At 41.6% G+C, this 25,835-nt stretch overlaps 1 protein-coding gene across 1 annotated transcript; it reads left to right on the top strand.

Moving 5' to 3' along the window:
* Positions 1-245: 245 nt before the first annotated feature.
* On the top strand, positions 246-25,431 carry tspan33b (tetraspanin 33b). The gene is made up of 8 exons (XM_086073722.1): positions 246-480; positions 6,517-6,574; positions 7,968-8,095; positions 8,253-8,327; positions 14,781-14,876; positions 16,069-16,197; positions 20,781-20,942; positions 24,941-25,431. Exons 1-8 carry the CDS (start codon positions 385-387, stop codon positions 25,007-25,009), a joined length of 813 nt encoding a protein of 270 aa, XP_085929848.1. The 5' UTR covers positions 246-384; the 3' UTR covers positions 25,010-25,431.
* The last annotated feature ends 404 nt before the right edge of the window (positions 25,432-25,835 follow it).

The following is a 25,835-nucleotide window of genomic DNA, read 5'->3' as shown; positions in this document are numbered from 1 at the left end:
AAATTATTACAGCTTTTTTTCAGCTAGCATATAGCTTCTTGCGAGAATAAGGCTCCTAGTTTATATTCAAGAGCAAATCCCCCCAAATCAATAACACTAAAAGATTAAGCATCTGCAGAAAGCTAGACTTTTGCTGCAGTCACTTACAAATCAATTTCTTTATTCTGACCTTCAGGTCAGTATGGATGCTTCTGGGCCACACCAGAATGATGTGTTCATGCCACTGCCCCCTTCCTCTTTTTTTTTCAGACAGCCTAACACCCAGACTGCAACCCTCTCCTCGCGGACTCGCATGGCGATTATCTGCTTAGCGTATATGATTGTTCTTTTGGAGTTGAACTCATTGCGTTTTGATGTGCCAGACTGGGAGAGCAGAATTAAGCAATGGACAGGAAACAACATCTGGATCGAGCGGAGACGTTCTCCTTTGTCAACCCCTGGATTCGATATTTCCTCTTCTTTTTCAGCTTCTTGTTTTGGGTGAGTAACGTTGTCCTGTTGAAGTGGCACAGGCCCGTGCAAACAAAAATACAGACAAGGAACACATTTTGTAAATTGCTGGGCACCAATCCTGACATCATCAACTAACGGGAAGCTAAGGCTTTAGAAAATAGTCAGTTCAATCCAACGGGGAAAAATAAATTAATAAAACCATGGAACAAATTCTATTAATAATAAATGAAGTATAATTTAGATTGTGTCTGCGGTAACAATCGGCAGGGGCACCTCACCTCCCTCCCCGGTGCCTGTTTTCAATTTTTGCTTGGTCATCTATCACATTGGCAAATGCTGAGTGTGTTGTTCTCATTTTTGTATCAAATCATTGTCACAACAATGAAAGCACAAGTCCCGAAGCCGAATATCTACATTGCTTGTAGCATGATTTTCTAGCATTATATGGCATGCTCAACATTGCTGTGAGTGGCGCATTCATTGTCCTCTCATTATCACAGTTCAGATTCTTTGGCTTTGAAAACAAACAAAGGCATTGGAGAACTAACCCAGTGTCATTATTTTGTGGAAATGATAACAATGGGGATTTTTTTTTTCAATTAGATGTCAAAAACAACAACAAAAACATACTGTTTCTTCACATCCGGGAAATGAAATTAAAAAAAAAAACCTCTTGAAAATAAAGAATGAATTGAATGAAAGAGAAACAGTGACATTGAACAGCCTTGGGCTGTGGGCAAAATGCCTTTCCATTGAAATGTACAAGCCAACTGTGATTAAATAGACTAAATTTAGCCTTCTGATGTTCAGAAATGCCAACAAGCCTCCAAGTGACAGTCAGCCTCACTAAAAACATCCACAGAGTTGTAGGGACATGGCTGCAACTTCAATTATCATAAAGCTCGGGAAACAACAGCCTTTATTAATCCAGAAGACAAAACTCAGTTTTACGATTTATCAAATTTTCAACCATTCGATTTTTAAAATGGCGATTAGTCGAATGAATTAGATTTATTGCCCAGCCCTACGTCTGATGACTACAAAGAACCAGACACAACCCGGGGTGCAGGGGCAGTTTCCTTGTCCAAGGGCAACTCGACAGTAGCCAGGAAGCTGACTTGCATCTCGTCAACCACGAGTTGCCATTTTCATATTTCATGTTTCACGTTTGTCTGCAACTCCAACCGTGACTACAAATGAGCGACTAGGGAACACAATGTCCTCCAGTTCTTTAACATGTCAAGGGTAAACGTGTTGTTTCCAACAAATTGTCCCCTTTTTTTTTTTTATTCCAAATGTTCCACATCTTAACTCTGTTCTTTTCCTTCATACTTTCAATTCTCGTGCAGCCCACTGGAGAAAAAGTTCAGAACTAAAGTGGCCCTTTATTGATATGAAATCCATTACGTCCCCTTTGCTTTGCTACAACATCAGTCAAATTCTGCATGACCAGAGTCCTCCAAAATAACCCCCTGCAACCCATTGCTGACGTTCTGGTGCCAGTGCCAGAAAGAGTTCACGTCCGTACTGTGTTTCAAGGCGTTCAGCATTAACTGCAACACCAGCAGGCACACGGCCTGGCTGTTGACTTTGTTTTTTGGACATGAGCTCGAAAGTGAACACTGTGGCTCTAATCCATCAGGCCTTTTGTCTTCATGTCCTCGTGGTTCTGTTCAGCTGGCTTTCACCTCCGCACACAATTCACCTGATTCATCTCTTTGAAAAGCCTGACAAAACGAGCAGGCTTATATTCACTATGCATGTGTTGAATACTCAAAAACATGGTGAGGATTGGAAAAGGAGGTTGCTAGTGGCCTCACTCCTACACAATCAACAGTATCCTTAAAGCAAAAGAAAGAACTTTAACGGGAAAAGTCTACAAAACAACAGTTTCTTCTGTCTGCTGTTTTTTTGTTAAGAAAAATTCAACCCCCAGAACATATTCCCAACACTTGGGTGGAATACAAAATATATGAAATGAAAGCCTTTCTTATGAACAAATTATGCCTCAGACTTCAAATCAGTGTAGCTCCAAAACGTCAACAAAACAAATCGTCTCTATAGCTAAGTGCAATCGATTGCACATACAATGTTCATTTTCAATGTTTATCTGTAATAAAGAAAAGAGGGAGGGTAAAATTTACAGTATGTTGTTCAAGGTGAGAAATCAATAAAGATGAGGAGAGAAATTAGTCCTGACAATTCAATCAATAGAAAGCTCTATTTTTCTTATTTTCTGTTGTCTTAATGATTTGAATTTGTGTCATCAAAATGATGCATTGAGATGAAAATAACAACCACAATGCCCCCTTCAGCAACTCCTTACCTTAGAGCAGAGATGCCATACTTCCTTTTGACATGGGACACATTGTAGCTATGGTTTGACTCATGGGAACTCAAATACATCTATATGATCATATATTATCACATACACTTAACAGATTGATCGATAAGTCGATTTGTAATCAAAAGCTAGTCATTTTAAAATGGTGATTAAAATTGAAGACAATTTGCCATTTTAGTCAAATTTGGTTTGGTTTGGGGGGGGGGGCTTGTGGGGGTGCCATCGGTTGGGGGCCGCAGTATAGAGCAGTGCTGCGGTCCCCTGTCCGTGTCGCCACCCCCCCCCCCCCCCACCCTATCTATTTTTTTTAATGCACCACATACACTCAGCAACATGCTTGGGTGGCGGGTGGATCGGAGCGTGGGAATATCATTTCCATCGCCTCCGGTTCACCTGCTCCTAATTTTAATGCACCACACACACACACTTGTATATACACTGGGTGGGGTCACATTCACGGTTTAGGGGTAGAGTTCGCCAGTCCGCGAGCTGGCGGACTCTACCTCAGTAACAGGGGTTAATTTTCACAAAGAACGCTGGGGTGACGACCGGGGCCTTCCCCCGCTGGGCCTGGGGTTCGGGGGTGTCGGCCGCCCTCCGGTGCCCCCATCTCCCCCTTCTGCCCCCGGTGTTCCGTCCTTCCACACGGTGGGGGGCGGGGTGGGCGCGGCTGCCCTCTCCGCTCCGCTGTCCGGCCCCTCTTCGGCGCCGGTGCCTGGGTGCGGGTGGTCCCCGGGGGCTGGGGGTCGGGGGTTGGGGGGCTGCCGGTTGGTCGGGGTGGGGTCGGGGGGGGGCGGCTTTGTTGGGGGGGGGGGCGGTGGTGGGGGATGCGGGGTGGGGGTGCTGGGGGTGGGGGGGTGTCTGGGGGATTGGGGGCGTGGGGGCGGCTGTGGCTGGGGCTGGGTTGGGGTGGGTGGCGGGGTGGATGGGGGGCGGGGGGTCGTGGGGGGCGGGGGTTGGGGGCCGGTGGGGTGCCTGGTGGGCCTGCAGTGCCCCGTCCTGCTGCGTTGGGCCGGGGGCGCGGGCCGTGTTGGGGCGGGGGGCGCTCCTGCTCCTAGGTTTGCTCTCCGGCCGGTGGCCCTGGCGGGGCCCGGGGGTCGTCCTTTGGCGCTGCCGTGGCCTGGGGGGCCCTGAGGTGTTGCGCTTGCTCTGTTCCGGCGGGGGTCGACGGCTCCCCTCTTTGGTGGAGATTTTCATGCATGCCAGATCCACCACACCAGCATCTACCGAAACTCAGACACAATCTGTTTCCTCCTCAGGTTATTGAATCGGTGGAGGCTGGTGTCTGCGGATCTCACGCGGCTTCGTCTGTCCTTCCTTCCTTTTCTCGGTCTCTCCTTTGGTCTCTTGAGGCCTCCCTGATTTTATGTTTTTTGGATTTGTTGGGGTCTGGATGTTTCTTGGGCTGGGGAGGAGTTCTGGTGGGGGGTGTCTGGTCGGTGCTGGATTTCACCTTCCTTGGTTTTCTTCGGTCCCCTCGGGTCTCCTGGTGTTCGATTTAGGTGAACGGTATGAGATTTTTTTCTAATAGGTTTTCTGGTGAGCTAACAAATACACACACGCACGCACGCACGCACGCACATACACATACTCACCCACACACACAAAAAATATATATATATGTATATATATATATATGTATATATATATATATATATATATATATATTTAAAAAAAAAAAAAAAAAAAAGAGCAATGATGATGACATTTCCGAATGAACAATACTGAGCTCTTAAAAAAAATAATTGGTTTGCCTTCGCGGGGCCGAATCTGGCCCACGGGCCTTGGGTTTGAGAACGGTGCCTTACAGCCGTTATCGTGTTAGAGCACAGTGTGGAGAGCCCACACCTCATTTGCGATTCCTGCTCTGCGCTGAGCTTTTCCTTCGACCGTACGGTTTCCTTGTGTTTGTCTTTAAGCATGGAGAATGCCAAGCTCCTCACACATGCCACCCCCTGAGCCCCCCCCCCCCCCCCCCTGCTTTCACCTCCTTCTCATCCTTGCAACTGTTGATGATGACAGCTGAAAGAAAACACTTTCAGAGGAGATTTTTTTTTTCTGATCAAGGTTAAATGATACGTGTTTGATTTATATAATGCTCACATAATATAGAAAGGTAAAGAACGTAATTTGCAGTAAATGTGCCTTTTATAGTAATTGAACAATACAAGTTGACAATCAAATCATATAGGCAAGGTTGCTTCGTTTTCAATAAGAAATATCTCAGCCTGAAAACGCTTCAAATTCATTCTCCTTTTCTTTTTTGCCGTTTGCTTGATCACATCGTTCTATCACTGGGTCAATGAAAACTGAAGTAGGGGAGACCGAGGCTAGTTTTATCACGAGTAAGTTGTCACATTGCAATTTTCTTCTCTACTAGAGGGCGCAACGAAAAAGTGTTTTTCTCCGTATAAATGGTCAGGGGGTTTTGTGAGAAGAAAATATAAAATTTTTTTAGTTTGTGCTTAAAACCTCAAATTTCTCAAAAGCAATGGTGAAAGTACACAAGGATCGCAAACCATTCCGTATGTGTTGTAAAAAATTTATTTCTCACTACTTATTGTTTGAAAGTTAATTGGGATCATAAAAGCCCACAAAAGCTGAAGAAGGAAATGGCATACTGCATGTGTACGTCCATGACAATTAACCCAAAACGAGCACTAGAGATTAAGAGACATTAATGCATATTCATTTGGAAATGACAACGGGAAGAAAAGTGCCTCTTATGCATAATAAAATGGAAACCGTTTTTGAACACCTTTCAATTTTTCTTTTAGTGTTGCTATTATATACTTTGCTGCTGTGGATTGAGGTATGAATATTTTATTATTCTAAACCAATATAGCAAATGTAAAAGCTTGTGTTAGAAAATTGACTTTATTGTATTTTTTTTTCCTCCACATAAATAACACATTTACTTGCTTTCTTGATTGTGAAATATTTGATAAAGACCATCTAACCAACCAAACATACTGTGGTGCTGATGCTTAGTCTAAACGTGTTTTTGTTCTCTATACCGGATAATGATATTTTGCATTAGTCCAAACACACATTAACAAAAGGCAAACCTGTACTGTACTGATGTGGTATTGTCTTTCTATGCATTTTTGTCTCTTCTCGATAACTTAAACAAATGCTTTCAGAATTCAGAAAACTGTTTTTGATGTGATGATCAAAACCCCACTGGTGACAAGTAGCTTAGGTCAGCAAAATGCCAGAGGCAAAGAGAACAGCTGTGTCAGAAGAACTTCAATATGTTCTATCACCAGCTTTTGAGCTCCATTGAAACTTCTCCTGGCTCCAAATTCACGAAAATAGATCTCATATAATGTTATTAATACTGAGAACGTGTTACTGTCAAGAGTCTACATGACAATGCATAAAGGAAACAAGCCAATTACATTTCACATACGGTAATTAGTTTCTTCCTTGAGCTCAATTCTTCATCTCACCATTAGATTTTGGACAGATATATACTTCCAGTTCCATGGGAACTTTTCTTTTCCAGCATTACATCATGCTTGGATTGGTTTGGCCTCTGACCTCACAAATGTTCTTCTGGATAAATGGACAAAACCAACCGCAAACATTTAGAACAAAGTCTTCCCAGTGGCTGCTGAGTCTTTTCTTTTATTTCTCCCAGTAGGTGTCTCAAAAACATTTGCCCACACATCATGTCGATTTGTGAGGATTTATTAAAAACTGTCTTTCCCATACAGGTTTTCTCCTTGTTGATCGTTGCAATTGGCGTGTATGCTAAAGTCCAAAAAGCTACAGGTGAAGTATTATTTTTTTTTACTGACATGGCATGACACTAAAATGCATGTTTTTTGGAATGTGAAAGCACGGCAAGGACTACCCGGAGGGAGTACAAACTCCACTCGGGAAGAATTCAAGATTAGGGTGACCAGATTTTCAAAATTAAAAACTGGGGCACAACAATTTCACTGAAAATCAAATATAGGCCTACTATGAATTCTCACCATGAACTACAGTATGTATAACAAATGTAATTGCTAGTGACTGGTGGTTGTGTTATTGCTTTAGCTAAGGCTAAATGCTATCTTGGTTGACAGTTCAACAGTGTACAATTCACTCACCATTATCCAAACTTTTTTGTGCCCTTTACCTCACACCAGTCCCGCATTGTAACATTTGAAGTATGCCGCTAGGAAAGCTCATCTTGAGTTTGACCGGCGACCGCAGAATTTGGCTAGTAGGACTACATTTCCCATGATTCTTAGACACGGAGATAGAAAGAGTTTTGGTATGACAAAAACACGCCAGTTAGTGAAGTAGATAAGTTGTATGAATCGCTATGACAACTGCGTGATTGACATACACATGGCTCAAACAATTGGCTTGCTGGCTGGACTAAAAGAAGAACGTGATGACAGGTGGGACCTGTGTAAAACCAGAACAAAACAATGGGGCAGGCGAAATCTGCAGGGAAATGTGACACAAGCTCAAACGGGACTGTCCCGGGTTAATCCTGGACATCTGGTCACTATGTCAAGACTAGCACGTCTGCCGCATGCTTCATTAATATGTCATGCAAATGATTGATCTGGCAGGTCTCTAGAGATTTAGGTTGAACTTCGCATGGAAATGTTGACATCCACTCGTTAAAATAAAATAAAATAAAATAAACACATATGGCCCTCCTCTGTGTCCCTTTGCCAGTCACACATTTTTAACTAATCTGAAATACTCAAGTTGGCTATTGAAAGGTAGGCTCCATAAAACATTTACTTGACGCCATTCAGGTGATTCACTTTTATATGCCAAGGCTACAACACAACTCATTTCAATCATTATTAGATCTGAGTTGCGTGAAAATGCTGAGGTCAAAGTTGTCTCTGGACATGCTTTTCTCCATTGCAATTTTCTAATTTAGTAATACCTATTTCATGCTTAGTTGATGAGAGGCCTAAAGGATCAATCTGGATTCATTCCACTGATTGCACTTGCCCTTAATAATCCACAAAAGATCTCACAGATGATTAAAGTAAGGCAGGGAAGTTAGCCAGCATAACAAAATGAAATACATTTGATGAAGGAACGGATGTTGTACACACACCAACTGATAGAAATGCATTGGGAAGAGAGCGGAAAATATCAGACGGCTGCTCTTTAACCACAGCTTGTCCCATTTCTGTCTTTTTGCCAGACACTGTGCGAGACACGTTCCTGATCGACCCGGCTGTCATCCTAATTGTAGTCGGGGTGGTCATGTTCTTCATCACTTTCTGCGGCTGCATTGGAGCCCTCAGAGAAAACATTCACCTCCTCAAAACAGTAACATTCCTAACAGACACATCACAAATATTGACGAAACAGCTGCGATCCCATATAGCGACAGGTTCAATCCAATATAAAGAGAGGTCTTTCATTTTATCTATATTGACAAATCTGTCTGGTAAAAATTAGTCACATTTGTCTTTTTTGTTTTCAGTTCTCTGTCAGCCTGACGCTGGTCTTCCTAACCCAGCTGGTCATAGCAATTCTGGGATTCTTTTACACAGACCAGGTATGTGCCCCTTTGTCGTAAATCGCTTAATCATTTTACAACATAAAATCAATAGCGTAAGCCCCTCGAGGGTCTCATTATTGGGTGTATGATTTCATTCTACAGCAGTAGCCCCAACACAATACTGTTTCGACAGTAAGTCATGCTGTGCTTTGTTCTTCTGTTCTTATTAGACATTTACAGAGAGCCCATCTAAAATATGTACGTACATAGGGGTGTAACGAAAACTTTTATTTTTGTTTTTATTTGACGGACCAAATCGAATCATTTCATTTTTAAATTGTTGCATCCTTCAATCATAGAAATAAATCGGTTGCTGATGATTTGCTGTATCTTTGAAGTGAAATAACTTGGATAGTTTGGGCTTTGGAAAGCTTATATATGTTGATGTATATTAATAAACATGAGAAAAGCTACAGCCATACCATATTGAAAAGAATCATATCCATCCATACATTTTCTTTGCTCCTCCGGGGTGGGGTTGCATAGGCAGCAGCTTCAGCAGGGTGGCCAAGACTTCCCTCAACCAAGCCACTTCTTCAAGCTCCTCCGGGGGGATCCCAAGGCCTTCCCAGGCTAGCTGAGAGACAGTCTCTTAGTCTTTAGAGTGTCCTGGGTCATCCCCGGGGCCTCCTCCCGGCGGAATGTTCCCGGAACACCTCACCAGGGAGGTGCCCAGGAGGCATCAGAACCAGATGCCTGAGCCACCTCATCTGAACCCCCTCAATATTGAGGAGCAGCGGCAAAACACTGACTCCCTCCCAGATGACCACAAAAGCCCGGGCATCCTGTGGAGAAGTGTTTTCAGCCACTTGTATCATGAACATGTTATTTTGGTCACAATGCACACCTCGTGACCTTAGGTGAGGGTAGGAACATAGATTAACCGGTAAATTGAGAGCTTCACCTTTCCGATCAGCTCCTTCTTCATCACGACAGACCAATACAAAATTTGTCTATCAATCTTGCCCTCACTTGTGAACAAGACCCAAGATACTTGAACTCCTCTTGGAGCAAGATCTTACCCACTTGCGCTAGATTTAATTTATGCTACGCTAAAATGCATTTCCGGGTTTGGGATTTGGGTTAATAAGCAAGCGCATACCGGCAAGCCAAACGAGTTCCTTGCATGCTTTGCTTGAGGGTGGTGCCCCACACCTGCGTGGACGTCTTGGTGCTGAGGCCAAGCGGCGTACTGGGAAGTCCCCGCCATCCAAAACAAAAATTGGAGTCTCTTTTTTCATCTGGAAAAATTCATTTTTAATCTGTTTTCGTTTTGCAGCAAGTTTAATCATTATTCACAAACCTGTTGAAAATACTGGGGAAAACAGCTTGTTGCAACATTGCCCTGGTTGATCTCTTATACTCTTTTGCCACCTCCTGGCCATTTTTTGTAATAACTACCATTGCTTTAAGCGACTTCTTCAGATCCAAGGCTGCATCAAAGCCCTAGCATAAAAAACTATAAATAAATAAAAAAAACTATAAATACGTTTTTGGACCATGACAATATTTAAAATAGAACGTTTTTATACGTTTTTGTGAGCAAATTAGTTAATAGCGACTTTGGGCTAATGCATGCACTAAGCCCGGGGACCTACAGGGCTACCTCACCTGTTTTTCGTTGAATAAAATCATAACGAAGAAAAAACATGTGGAGTGTTCGCCCCTGAAGGGAAGATACAAGCTGATAGGTACAATCACAGTTCAAAAGTCAAGGTCTTTGTACTCAACTGGCATTGGTAGATCATGCATGATTTTGAAAAACATAACATTGATAAGCTTCACTTGATATCATGTATAAAACAGCTAATTGGCTGTATCTCTCATACTCATATTTGTGATGTAATTGTAGTTTTTATTATTGTTTGGTTAATAAATGGGTGAAATACTTTTTGGAGTTGCACAAAAAAAAAACATACATCTATGAGTGTGCTGCGTAGCGATGAACTGATCAAATATTTACATACTAGGCAGTAAGCAGTTTTTTCCGTGATAAAATACACAGAATGTAGAGTTTATACATCTGATTTGTATGAAAAGTTATTACACGGTGTCATTCAAATATTCTGCAAGTTTCCTTGTGGGTTTGCTGTTAGCTCACATTTTAATACATTCTAGTGTTGACCTTAAGCCACCTCAACTATACAGCATGCAAATTAGAGGCTGTTCAAATGAAGAGTAAAAGTAAAATAGGACATGGAATATTAAAGTGATGTATGGTCGGAATGTTGTATTGATGTGGAATGGCTCATTTAAACAAACAAAAAATGTATATATATATATGGTCTCCGTGTGCATGGATGACCTTTTCAGGAATCATTCTGGCTTCATTCTTTTGCAGCAAACATAAGCCATGGGAACATGTTGAAATTGTCTATTGAATTTCATGTTTTTATTGAAAAAAATTGATTAGATCATGCTGTGTGGCATGTCAATGGCTGCTTGGTTTGAAATCAAATAAAACAAAGTCAGAATATGAATTGTAATTTTTCATCTCTTTGTCAAGGCGCAGACCCTCATCACTATTAGCCAGAAAAACACATGGCAGTTGAGTCTTTCAGATGCCATTAAAATTGAACATTAACCTCATTAAAGGCTTTTATTATTCGGCTGTATTTATCATGGATGTCGTTTGCTGAACAATGACAGTCATTAAGATGACGTTGTGTGTCCACTAAGGGTGCATGTGTGGTCCAGATGCTCTTATAGGGTATTTTGGGACAGCAAAAACAATATTGAACATTTCATTGTCTTACATGATACATGATGATTTAGATATGTGCTTAACTTTAACACACACACACACACCATTGAAATGAACATAAATTGTGGACGCTAACGTGCTTAAATATTTCATTTTAAAACATGTACAAGTAATGGCTGCAAAGATGAACATTTATGTTAATACATTTGTCCAACACTGGTCGTTTGAGTTGAGAGGTTGTAAATACTCTTTTAGGTCCTTAAACTATTGTAAAAGCCCCATTCAAACATTATTTTGCAAGTTTAAACAGGACCTTTACTTGCTTCTTTCTTAATACATGGCGCACTAACAATTAAAGATACACTGTGTAATATGTAGAATTAGGTTGGGAATGCTACAAGTACTTCTGCATATGATAGTGAATCACCATAAGGATGTCAGTTGGTGACAAAACTGACCAGTCAGTGGTTGTTTTGCAAAGTTGCCACTTAAAACAGGTCTGCACTGACGAGGGAACCGTCGTAGTCCGATGCCTAACGGACAATAAAGATACACTTGTTCATCCGTTCTCATAAAGTTGTGTATCAGCAGATGACAGTGAGTCACTGCAGTATGTAGACCTCACTCATGAGTCACCCTTCTGCTAAATTCCAAGAATTTGCTCTGCTGCTTGTAAAATGTTTTAATGGTTGGATGACCATGAAGTTGGACCATTTGTCAATACTGTTTTCAACAAAGGCGGCGCGGTGAATGAGTGCAGAGGACGTGAGATTGAGTCCGGGCTTCGGCCTTCCTGGGTGGAGTTTGCATGTTCTCCCCGTGCTTGCGTGGGTTTTCTCCGGGTACTCTGGTTTCCTCCCACATTCCAAAGACATGCATGTCAGTGAACCCTGCAAATTGTCCCTAAGCGTGATTTTGAGTGTGGACGGTTGTTTGTCTCTGTGTGCCCAGCGATTGGCTGGCAACCAGTTCAGGGTGTACCCTGCCTATTGCCCCAAGCCAGCTGGGGTCGGCTCCAGCTCCCCCCGTGACCTTTGTGAGAACAAGCGGTTAAGAAAATGGATGGATGGATGTTTTCAACAATTGACTTAGCAGGTCTTGTATTTTAGTGCAGTGATGGGCAAATTAAATGATGCAGAGGGCCACAAATTTTCACCAGCACTACCACGACAAGACAAGACTATTATTATTATTTCTTTGTAAATAAGACCAAAAATAAATGCATATGCCTGTTCTTTCATTGAACTAATATATATTGTATATACAGTATACTCATACTCAGATGCATGCATAGAAGATCCAATATTTAACAACAACAAAGGATGTGAAGCAAACAATGCATAACCACATACTGTGACTTTTTTTTTCTCCCAAAGCAAATGGCTCTTGTACGTTAAAAATTCAACTGAAAGAAGACACAAAACTGCTGAACAGCAAACCAACATTAAGTGTGAGAACTCATTTGAGGCATTTTTCGTTGTTGTTCTTTCCCTCACAAAAAAACAACACACAAAATTTTTGTCTTGCGTGCCATTCAAAATACTCAAATGAAGAAGCCGGTGAGCCATTCGTTACAACAGCTGCTTGTTCACCATACACATTTGTAACACAATTATTAACATATTATTGAATATGCCCATGTTTTTGGATTACACAAACTGGAGTAACTCCTCATCCAAGATAGAAAAGTACTGACATTCTCTACTTGAGTAAGAGTACAATTACGTGTGTAAAAACTGCTTTGGTAAAAGTAAAAGTACTCACTTAAATAATTACTCAAGTAAAAGTTTTAAAAAACATAATACAGGCTCTGAAATGTACTTGACGAATAAAAGTGAAAAGTATTTTTTATCTGCTGTTTCAGCCTATAACAATTTCAAAGATATTAGCTATTGGAGCAAAAATGGGCAGACATCAGCCAGAGTCGACAGTGTTGAGTATCACTTGCTCATGCTGCTGGTCAACCCCTGGCTGACATGATCGAACCTTCTTTTTTATTGTCGACTGGCAGTCTGCAGCGTTCTTCTTTCAGTTCAAATTATCCTCCGTAATGGTGGCCTGCATTGCCCTCATATTTACGGGTTGTGATATGTATACAGACCTACAACTGGCTGGCAACCAGTGCCCTGCCTCCTGCCTAAAGTCAGCTGTGATAGCCTTTACGAGCTGTGATGAGGACAAGAAATGTTATGTAATGCATGAAAAAAATTTGTCGGAACCAAAAAATGTGGTGCAGGCTTGAATAATAAAGTGAAGTGAATTACCATAGTAGCCCTAGCAAGCGAATCACCCTCAGCTAATGCTGAAGACATCAACTCGTGCCTCTTGGTGGGCTTATGACATTAGTTAAAAAAAATAAATAAAATAAAATAAAATTAAACATAAAACATAAAACGTAAAAAAATAAATAATAAAAAAAATAAAAATAAAAAATAAAATAAAAAATAAAATAAAAAAATAAATAAAAAATAACAATTAAACATTAAAAATTAAAACAAATCCCCAGTTACTATTAGACTTTGTGGAGTCAGTTGCATAGAGATTATACTACTCAATTAGGAACATACACATTTATTAAAAGTTTTTGATAAAAGGGCCATGCTGTGCTTGTCAGTATGAAAGGCATCAAACAAGCTGACTGCATAAAAGGAGGAAACCGCTAACTAGTAGCGATCACTATCCTTTTATTTACATTTATTTTCTCTTCCACTTATTATTCGGAATAGGAAAATGCTCCTGCTGGTATCCACATTTATTGTGCCATAAACAAAGCTTAAAATCTGATTCCCACTATAACTTCACAATGTAAACTGTAACAATTATACCTTGCCACCCTCTGCTGTGCACTGTCAGCCCTCGGACAAACTGCTGCTAAACTGAGCAGTTTAACAACCCTCCCAGCATCGCTAAATGATTCAAACGCTTCGGCACTTCAAAGGGGATCCAAATGTTCCATTTCAACAGATCCCTTGAAGGAGACTTTGCAGCTAATGACATGAGGAGATGATGTTAGGTCCCAAGGTCCACAAGCACATGCGGCACGTGTGCGGGGGGGAGGGGGGAACGTCGGCGTGGAACATTTCTGAACTGCGTAGCAAAACTACTTCAGGATCAAATAAATTGTGATAGAGCTAGCGGTGTTTATCAGCACAACTTGCTTTTCCATGGGCTGTAATCAGAGTCATTCCGGGAGCCCACAGCAAAACACCCACAGAAGTTCATTTCAAGCCAAATGAAATTTTATAGCTCAGCAACTTATCAGCATACAGCACTCTCATTATCATATATTATCTAAATTCAATCTGTATCACCTTGTTTTGACATTTTTAAAAGGGAGGAACTTGAATTGAAGGCTTATTCAAAAGGGGAAAACAAAGAAGACTAGAAAAAGCCAATTAATAAGCAGCAGGATTCAATCTTTAAATGGAGCCAGTTTATACTGGAATTCTGCTCATAAATCAATACAAATCAGGGCATTTCATTTATAATTCATTTGGGCCTTTCTTATATTAATGCAAGCAGAAAATAGTGAAAATTAGCACAGTGGTTATTTAGCCTGTTTGTATGTGTATACTGTATTTTATATGCATTGGGTATATTGATCTCACAGGTAATAATAGTTTTGTTGTTATATGCTGCATGCACACCTGCTCTTATTATACCGGCTTGTGGAAATAGTGTTTGCATCCCACAAGATGCTGTGAATACCACATCTCTTAAATAAAGGGTTCTACTTCTCTCCTAAGACTCGTGACACTTTGGGAAGGTTCCTGAAGAAAGGCATTGTGAACTACAGGGACGACCTGGATCTGCAGGACTTGATGGATTACATTCAGAAAGAGGTACTCTGCTCTATTCTGACCTTACTTATGTATGACTTCACAACAATCATAACCGCAGCCTTCTTGATGAGCATGTCACACCCGGGAAATGTGAAACCACAGCCTGTCACCACAGCGGTGCATGGACTTTGTTTGCTATCGTCTCCTATGTGAGAAGCAAGATTTAACATATATGTACCTTTCAACATTAATGGTGTATTCACATATGTGTAAGTGACTCATACCATGGGCAGTAACAAACCCACGTACTATCACAGATGCTTGCTTGTGAACTTTGCACCAATAACTATACGGATGGTCCTTTTCCTCTTTACTAAGCCAAATTGTTTATCTTGACTCTTTCTTGAGCTTCCATAAAACCATTTCCTCAAACCTTTAAACGGTCTTCAACGTATTTTGCAAGACCATACAGCCTAAGTCTCTCTGCCCAGACAATCCAGAACAAGCGAATTTCATCCATTCCTTGGGCTTGTTCGTCCGCCAAAAGGATCATCATGGTCATGACTGTCCTTCATTGAGGCCTGTTTGCACTCGTGTCAAAAACAAAAACATGGACATGAACCTTTGGCATGTCACTAAGTGTTCAGCAGTGAGTCCAGTTTCTGCCTACTGAAGTCTGGTCGTAGGGTCAGAATGCGGAGAACTTGAACCCGAAGACAAGCTGAATGACATTCTGCAACCAGTGACAATCGCATGACAGAACTGCATCCTCAAAGATGGCAACGCTCGCCCCCACAGATCTGTTTGTGGCCTGCCAACAGTCCTGATTTAAAAAGCTTTGCTATACTGAATAAGTTAAATGCTAAGCAGACAAGTGACCAGCACAAGGAGGAGGCATCAGGCTGTTGCAGCTGTGTATGGCTCCTCCAGCTAATTGAATAGTCACGGATAAGATTGTAGTTGTCCAAGCCAACAAAGAACACCAAACAAGAGTCAAGAAGAAGAAGAAGAAGAAGCCGATTGGCATTGGCAGTGAACATTTGGCACTCTGTCCTTGGATGCAAGCACATACTCGGTTGTGCCACTCATCCCCACAAGCAATGTTCTCTGCACATGGGGCATCATTTCAAGTGGAAATAAGCAGGCTTTTCAGACATATAAAATTCAGTAGCAAGCAAGCAATGTTAGCAACAGAGAAATAATCTCCCAAACACGCATTTCCATGTGTTTATAATAAATATCCTTTACACAGTTCCAGTGCTGTGGATGGAACAACTATACGGACTGGTCATGGAACTTGTACTTTAACTGCACTATGGAAAACCCAAGCTCAGAACGCTGTGCTGTTCCTTCCTCATGCTGCGCTCCTCTTCCTGGAGAGGTGAGTGTTTTCCTTTCTTCCCATTCAATGAAACGCATCGTATTGAGAAGAGAAAATTGAAGTTGCTGAACAAATAAGACATCCTCCAAGCCTCATAATTGGCTGACTGATTGCCTGAAAGTAATGAAACAGCTAATGAGCTCCAAGGTGATCTGTCTTTCCCAAATGAGAATGAGTCTGCACAACATGAGTTTCATGCCAGCCTCAGCAAACCAGTGAGATGCATTTAAAAGGGTAGTTCCAAACATTAAAATTGCAACTTAATGTAGCCTGTCTTCACTAATCTTGCCTCCTCCTTGAATCTCTGACCAAAGTCACATTCTTCAACAATGTGCTTGAGCGTACTTAAAAAAAAAGAAAAAAAAAGTCTGTAGTCATGATTCATAGTCGTACAGACACGTGACGTCAATTGTCCCATTTAATGGCAGCCATCCGCCATGAATAGGATGGGGAGGTTTAATGAGGGAGCAGATGATTGGACAATAGATGTCACGTGTCTGTCAGGAACACGCATGCAGTAACAGTTACGCATATTACGAAAATACGCCTCGGTTTTTTAGGTGCGAGAAGAGGTGGAATAGTGCGCACGCGCTGTCTTTTTTTTTCTCCCCAGCAGTGATTAAGAAGGGCAGATTCGTGCACTCGTAAATGATGATTCGTGTTCGTGTGGTTGAGAAAAACGTTTAATAAAGTTTAACCCCCAGAGACAGATTTGCTGTCAGAGTATTTTGCAAAACTCACACATACAGATCATGTTCTACGAGTGTGTGGAACTCATGCCCCCATTTTGACGGTGATTGAGGTGTGGATCAAAGCAGTGTCGCAACTGCAGATTTAAGAGCTCATGTTTGGTGATTTATATCCGTGTACTTAGTTAAATATTCCCATGATATGATTGGTTTTGTTTTTTTATGACTAGGAATCTTCAATTACGCGTATGCACCTCATGGTATACGGGTACAAATATGCAGTTACATATACCTGTATATGTATTTTATATACGGGCACATGCCTCATGTTATGGGTATGTGTCACTTTTGCACCCATTTTACCTTCAAATAATAAAATAATGGACTTTCTTGACTCTTGTAATTTGCCGCTGACTTCTGGAGGTTTGTGTTTTCTTTGTATTTACTAAGTAAATGTACTTTTCATGCTTTAGGCAGTTATGTTACAATTAGAACTCGCAGGGAAAATACTATCTGGCCTGTTTTTATTTCCATTTCAAGCTGTGTCATTAATACGGTTGTGCTATATTTGCACTTTGTTTACATTTCAATTGTGAAAAAAGGTGACTTAAATATTGTGTGAAATAAAAGTGCTGTTATTCCAAAGTCACAAATATATTTTTCAGTAACTATCCCCCCAAATCGTCAAAAATATCGTCACCGCAAATTTCCTTGAAATATATATATATATATAACTATATTATCTCAATTTTTTTTCTCTCAAAAGATTTGTTCCATCCTCCCAGTTCCAAAATCCCAGCAGCATCTCTGACTCTAATGACTAAGTACATACATTTCAAAGTAAATTGTCACAAGGTCGTCATTATTTCATAGTAGTAGGCTTATACAGACGTTTGATGTAACATTTTTCTGGTGTCTTATGTATATGTAATATGTGCCTGGGTTCAATAAAGCTTGAGAAACAGCAATCTCAAGAGACGCAATACAAGAAATTTGAATAACACAGAGAGAAGCATTTGTTTAACATTAGTTATGTGTAAGTCATTTGAGGCAACACCATGACCTCACTGCAAAAGCCACTCATTTTCTATCAAAAACATATTTTGGACATTTAGACTGAAAAACAAAACCTTTTGATCTATTCCTTCAGAATGGAATTATGTATTATGCACAATGGTATTAATAATACTCCGTCAAGGTTGCCCTTTGTCACCGATTCTGTTCGTAATTTTTATGGACAGAATTTCTAGGCGCAGCCGGAGTGTCGAGGGGGTCCGGTTTGGTGGCCTCAACATTGCATCTCTGCTTTTTGCAGATGATGTGGTGCTGCTGGCTTCTTCAAGCCGTGATCTCCAGCTCTCACTGGAGCGGTTTGCAGCCGAGTGTGAAGCGGTTGGGATGAGGATCAGCACCTCCAAATCCGAGACCATGGTCCTCAGTCGGAAAAGGGTGGAGTGCTCTCTGCGGGTCGGGGATGAGGTCCTGCCCCAAGTGGAGGAGTTCAAGTATCTTGGGTTCTTGTTCACGAGTGAGGGTAGGTTAGAGCGGGAGATCGACAGACGGATCGGTGCAGCGTCTGCAGTGATGCGGACGCTGTATCGGTCCGTTGTGGTGAAGAAGGAGCTGAGCCGAAAGGCAAAGCTCTCGATTTACCGGTCGATCTACGTTCCTGTCCTCACCTATGGTCACGAGCTGTGGGTCATGACCGAAAGAACGAGATCCCGGATACAAGCGGCCGAAATGAGTTTGCTCCGCAGGGTAGCCGGGCTCTCCCTTAGAGATAGGGTGAGAAGCTCGGTCATTCGGGAGGGACTCAGCGTCGAGCCGCTACTCCTCCACGTTGAGAGGAACCAGTTGAGGTGGCTGGGGCATCTGGTTCGGATGCCTCCTGGGCGCCTCCCTGGGGAGGTGTTCCGGGCATGTCCTACCGGCAGGAGGCCTCGGGGACGACCCAGGACACGCTGGAGAGACTACGTCTCACGGCTGGCTTGGGAACGCCTTGGGATCCCATCGGAGGAGCTGGCTGAAGTGGCTGAGGAGAGGGAAGTCTGGGCTTCCCTGCTAAAGCTGCTGCCCCCGCGACCCGACCCCGGATAAGCGGAATTGAAGACGGAACGGAACGGTATTAATAATACTGTGTAAAATCAGAGTGGCCAACCTTGGAAGCAGAAAGCACCCACCTCAAGCAATAGGTGTATTTTATCATTTACTTTGAAGCGCACTTTTGCTTAATGCTAAATGATTTCTAGAATGGCCATGACTTTCAATATGCCTGCACAATCGAAACAGATCCAATACAACAACAAAGAAAGTGTGGAGGAGGGTATTGTCTTGACAATATTTATATTTGTTTGTTAGATCCTGTAGCTGGGCAAAAACTGCAGCCCTGATTTCCATGAAACCTTGTACGTAAAGAGGTGTCAGCATATCTGCTGTGCAATCTATTGCATTTTTGTGCCGATGGATAAACAACTTTTTGATTCACTTCCCAGAAACAAAAATAATATATACATTTTCTTTGTAATAATATCCTCTATGCAGCCCCACCAGTCTAAACACGGCATTCTGATTAATATTGCATGAAATGAACAGCAAAATCCACCCATTTTTATCAGGGGCGGCCATTTTGCCTCTTGCTGTCCACTTAAAATGACAACACGAGGTAAAACACAATCATGGCTCAGCTTGTGAATGTCACATGACCAAACTCAGAAAACAGGTGAGCCGTGATTGGTCGTTACCTGAGTCCTGAGCAACTGTGATGTAATTTCCAATCGACAGCAAGTCACAAAATAGAACAGAACAGAACACATTATTGTAAAAAAAAAAAAAAAATTATATATATATTTTTAAATGGTTGGGTTGACTTCTGGCTGCTAGCAGTCATATTGAATCGTTGTTGTCATGGCACATTACTCTTACTATTCGCCACAATTTGATATCCACACCATCTTTTTTTCTATACTGTTTGCCCTCATTAGGGTGAGCTGGATCCTATCAAAGCTGACTTTGTGTGAGAAGCAGCATACCCACTGGACTGGTCGCCAGCCAGTCGCCGCTGCTTTCTTTCTTTCTTTATCTTTCAGCTTTCCTTCTCCAATTAATTTTGGCAGACATCTGCACATTACAGCATTAGATCTTATTAGCCTTTAAAGGTCCGGTTTTGGCAGTGACTTTACTCTTATATTCACTATTTTGTCAACACAGAATAATTTAAACACAACCGTGCATGCACCAAAGATTTCTGTGAACGTGAGTAGAAAAAGTCACACGTAGGTAGACAGATAATATATATGTAAATATGATCCCGTGCATGCATGCATGCATGCATGATTACACATATTTGCATTCACCGATATACATTCTAAGCAGTGCACAAAATGTGCACAGTGCTTACATGCCATAGCTGACAGCTCCTTTTTGTTTTCACAAAGACAGAAAACTAAAGAGGGCAAAGTAAATCCATCACACTACTATTGATTATATATCACACTACTAAGAAAACAGAGCAGCAACGTTTTTTTTTTTTTACATGACTGCAAAATCAATTAATCAAACCCTTGATGCAGTGCTGCAACCTACTGGCCTGGGCGTGTAACTGCGCTGCTGCTTCCGGGACTTGTTGAGGCTTTCTGTCACATCAAATGGACTCGTACCTTTGCCGGATTTTCAACGTTTCCCTGCTGTCATTTTCTTTCTTTCTCTCTTTCTATTCCAATTCTCCGCAGTAAACAAGCTTCTACAAATCTCTCTCCCAGCCGTCACAACAGTTAACGTCCTTGTCAGTGCAGAATAACACAGCGCCACCCACTGTGACTGTTGCCTTCAGAGAGTCAGCCTTTCATGAATGTTCACATCGGGAAAGATTTACAGTCTTTGTCTTCTGACGTACAGGCAGTAATCAACAGTATGTGTGGCTTTGGGGTTCAAACCTTGGACCAGCTGGAGGCCAACAAGTCAATCTACCCAGCAGGCTGTGCAGACAGAGCCGTGTTGTGGATCGAGTCCCATCTGTTACTAGTGGGAGCTCTCGCGCTGGGTTTGGCCTTGCCTCAGGTATGACCGCACGCACACGGACAAGCTACATCAATAGTCCCATGTCATAACATCCTCAAGTCTTCAATATTTAATAGCACTTTTGTATTTCTGCCTTGGGCTTTATTTGAATTCTGATTCTTGATTGATGTGTGCTTTACAAACGCTAACTGCAACAGTTACATTTTCATTGTCCTTGTTCTTCTACTGCAGTGTACATTCACTAGCTGCTTAAGTACTATTCGAGGATTCGTCAAGGTCATAGCTACAGACATAGTAGAGTTCTCTGTACTCGAAATGATCAACACATTACGCCACCTCTTCCTCCAGCTTTGCTTTAACCCTGAACAGAAAAAGCTGCATAGAAAATGAAAGGCTAAATTGATGATGAATTTATGAAAGACAAAAAATAAGTAGGTTCTGACCTGTAAGCATATAAACTCCAAGGAAGTACAGTATTGACCCACACAGAAATTATAGATGTAAAATACAAGAAAATGTCTACAACCCTCATAGCAATCAAAGAAAAAAACAAGGAACGTCATTCCACAACATCATTCCACAACAATCAGACATACAATTAAAAGTAAAATAAATCAATAAATCCATCCATCCATTTACTTCTGCTTATCTGGGATCGGGTCGCAAGGGCAGCAGCTTTTACAGAGAAGCCCAGACTTCCCTCTCCCCAGCCACTTCATCCATTTCTTACGGGGGATACCGAGGCATCTCCAGGCCAGCCGGGAGGCTTAGTCACACCAGCATGTCCTGGATCTTCCCTGGGACCTCTTCCAGGTGGCACGTGCCCACAACACATCACAAGGGAGGCATCCAGAGACAGCAGGCATCCTTACCGGATGGCCGAGCCACCTCATTTGGTTGCTCTCAATGTGGAGGAGCAACAGCTCGACTCTGAGTTTCTCCCGGGTGACCAAGCATTCCACCGTATCTCTAAAGGTCTGAATGCTTGGCCAGCCAGTACCCGGATTCTCACTGGCCAAAAAGGACTGATAGGACTTGTCCAGCTTGTTGGCATCCCTCACCTCTGTTGTCCATCAACAGGTTCAAGGGTTGCTGCCACGACAGGCACTGACAAACTTACGGCCACAGTTCTGGTCGGTAGCATCAACAATAGAGCCCAGAACATGGTCCACTCGGACTCAATGTTCCCCACCTCCCGGTACATGGCTGTAGTTCTACAGAAGGTAGGGGTTACAATTCTGAGAGAATCCCCTGTCAGATGAACATGTTTGGGCCTGCCAGGTCGAACAGACATCATTCCTCAGGTCAGTTGACACCTCCACCACTTTTTTCAATTGAGTGTCCAACACATGCGGCCACAAGTCCGATGACACGACCACAAAGTTGATCATCCAACTGCAGCCTACGGTCTCTTGGTGCCAAGTGCATATATTGACATCCTTATGCTTGAACATGGTGTTCGTTATTTACAATCCGTGATGACCACAGATGTTCAACAGAACACCACTCAGGTTATGATCTGTCATTGCCCACGTGAGCAACAGAACAATGGGGTCCCCAGCGGGGCCGCTCTCCAGCATCCGCTCCAAGGACTCTAAAAAAAGTGGGTACTCTGAGCTCATGTTTGGTGCATAGGCACAAACAACAGTCAACCCAAAGGTGGAGGGAGACGACCCTTCTCATACACCGTGATGGACCGCAATGTACAGGCGGCAAGCCGGGGGTTGGAGCTAGGGAATAGAGACCCATCTCAAGAGGACTAGTACCAGAGCTCAAGCTGTGTGTGCAGGCGAGTCCGACTAGATCTGGTCAAAACTTCTAGACGTCGCACACCAGCTCGGGCTCTTTCCCTGCCAGAGAGGTGCCATTCTACATCCCTAGAGCAGCTTCTGTAGCCATGGATCGGATCGCCAGGGTTCCTGCCTTTGGCCGCCATCCAGCTCACACTGCACCCAACCTCCTTGGCCCCTCCCACAGGTAGTGAGCGCAAGTTAAAGGGGACCCACATTGTCCTTTTGGCCTGAACCCAGCCAGGCAACATCGAGTCTCAGTCAACAGGCGTTCGACAACATAAACAAAAAAAATGATTTGCACTAATCTAAACATGGTATTATGAATAATGTTGCACTAGTGGAATACGAATTATGTAGATTAATTCACCCATTTTCCGCCATGTCAGTGCGCAGCCATTCGGAAATTATACTGCCCTCTACTGTCGACTGGATTTAACATCAAAATGCCCTTCTCGCATTGCGAATGTCACAGGTCGTCTGTTTTCTGGATTTAGTCACGTGACTACCCTTTGTTGATGTCACTGCTGAAAGGGGGTCAGAGAGAGCAGCGGTGATAAGTGATCAGTGTATGTGAAGTGTCTGACGTGTCAATTTGTGTTTTGTCCAGGGTGGATGAAGTAAAAAGTTGGAAGAACTTATAGAAACTCAAACAATGCTGATATTTAATGTTTCATACTGCGGAGGCTGAAAGAAAAAAAATAAGTTTATTAAATAAACGATAACACTTCATGACGATTGTTAGTTAATCATTTGTAATGCATTAGTTAAAGATAAAGTCATGAGAACTCATGTTGTGCTCATAAATTGTAAATATTAAAAGATTAGGAATACATAATTTATAAATTGTTAGTTAATAATGTATAAGCAAAATATGAAGTCATGGTGAGCAATTATGAACTAAAAATGTACAACTATTAAAGAATTATGAATTAATAATTTGCAAATATTAACTAATGATTAACTCATGATTAAGAAATATCCATGACTAAACATTAAAATTCATTAGAAAAAGATAAAGTCATGATGAGCAAAATTTAACTCATATCGAAGAACAGTAATTTGCAACTACTGAATGATTATTAATTAATAATTAGTGAATATTAACTCTTGATTAGAGATAACCTCAACTAATCTTTGGAATGCATTAGCTAAAGATGTAGTAATGATGGGAAATTATGTAGGCGCGTTGAAAAATTTGTATCTGTGGTATTTACTGTAATAAAAACCTTTTTTGCAGATCTACTCCAAAATTCAACATTGGTGATTCTGCTAATATTTGTAGACTGTTATCATTTACAACTTATATTTTAATGTGTACAAATCATCTGCAAACACCTTTGCATTCCCTATTCTAAAGTGGCAATACATCATCATGTTCAATTGACTACCAAGTTCTCTGCTACTATTTGTTATCATTAACAAATTATCTTTTGATATCAGCATTATAGTCTGGTGATGGCACCAAAACGGCGAGTTGAAAGTTCACTGTAAATTAGCTGATTGAACGACGAGATGCCAATAACGTGATTAGCAATTAGCCGACTTCAAGCTTCAAATGTACTAGTCAACTAATCTCTATAATCACTAGTAATTGATATTGTACTAATATATATTTGCACAAGCTGTAGGAATTCGGCACATATACAACACCCCAATTGCATCACGGATTTTTTTTTTTTCAAAACAATATTTATCGTTCGTGACCAAGTTAAAGATTGATTGAAAAGTCTGACGTTAACAATGTACAACTTTGGAAGATACATTGAACTTTGCCTCAAAACCCCTGAGCTTTGTAAATCCTAAACCTTGTTTGTGGTCATGGACAATATTTAGCCAATCATAGCGAAACAGATTGACAGGAAGATAATATGATGGCAATATTTTGCTATATATTCTTTCTTGTGTTGGCCTGATTGGATCCCCACTGGTTAAGAATTGTACGTGTATGCGCTTTGGTGTGTTCTTGTCTTGAGCGCGCATATTTTACAGCGTTACTAAATACATTTGCAGTTTAAAAGTGGGTGTCTGCTTTGTGTGTGTGCAGCTCTATGAGGATTATAATCCTGTAAATACGACTGCTTTAATTACAAACCAAAATGCAACCATAATAATTGCGAACAATTTCATCCTGGTGCCAAATGAGCATTGCGACAACCTTCCAAGGCACCTTGACAGGGTTGGCACAGGCAGCACATTTAACAAGCGCCTGTTGAGTCATCTAAAGCAGCTGCTGCTGTCCTCTAGATTGCAGGCATTGTGCTGTCCCAGATCCTGATCTCTCAGATCCAAGAAGAGATTACCTCCGTGTCGTGAGCACCGGCCAACAAAGACTAAGTAAGGAAAAGAAGAATGCAAGGAGAGTAAAAAGGCAATCGCGGTGCTGTGTTTGACTCAAAATGCACTCACAAGGAGTTTTTCACTGCTCGTGTGTTACTGCCGTATCATGCCGCTTGTTCTTAATGTGAGTAAGCACAGTTGATAAGTGTGAGCCATTTAATTGTAATGGTATGCGATAACATTTCACTGGTGTGGGGCTGGAACTTCTTCCTAGAACGGATTACATACATTTATTTGGTAAAATTCACATTTGATTTCACAAATCGATACTACAGATCAGTCCACACGCAAGTTTTTATAAATTATTGACCAATCTAAAGTGTTGCAAATGGCTTGTCCTCTTTGATGTTGCAATGTTAATAGCATTTTTTTAGGTCTCCTGAAAAGTGATTATTGGATTGTGCTGGGGTACCTAATGTTGAATCTCAAACTAAATAAAAAAAATCCATACAGTAACGTGTCTTTTTATATTTTCTGTGGTCGATACAGACGCAAAGCTTTCTCCTTTGTGCCTTACTGACATTACATTTCGTTATCTGGTCATTTTATCCAGGTAGAGCGGGCTACACTCATCCCTCAGTATCCGTCCTGAAATTGCCCAGTTGGGAAAAAAACGATCAAAATTGCCATTCTGGAGGGGGACCTTAAAGGGCACGGGCAAAAAAACAGCTTGTTTCAGAAGGAAGATAAACTGAGGTGTAGCCTTAGGCACGACATTGGGAGAATACACATCCAGCAGGTGGTGCTATTTTTGTTTAGGCATGGCTTATACTACTTTTTCATATCCGATAAGAATGCCAAT

This window comes from Leptonotus elevatus, chromosome 4 (assembly GCF_054856555.1).
Source record: "Leptonotus elevatus isolate MCC_2025b chromosome 4, RoL_Lele_1.0, whole genome shotgun sequence".
Taxonomy (NCBI): domain Eukaryota; kingdom Metazoa; phylum Chordata; class Actinopteri; order Syngnathiformes; family Syngnathidae; genus Leptonotus; species Leptonotus elevatus.
The sequence above is the reverse complement of the archived record's forward strand: the minus strand, read 5'-3'. Positions and strand labels throughout refer to the sequence as shown.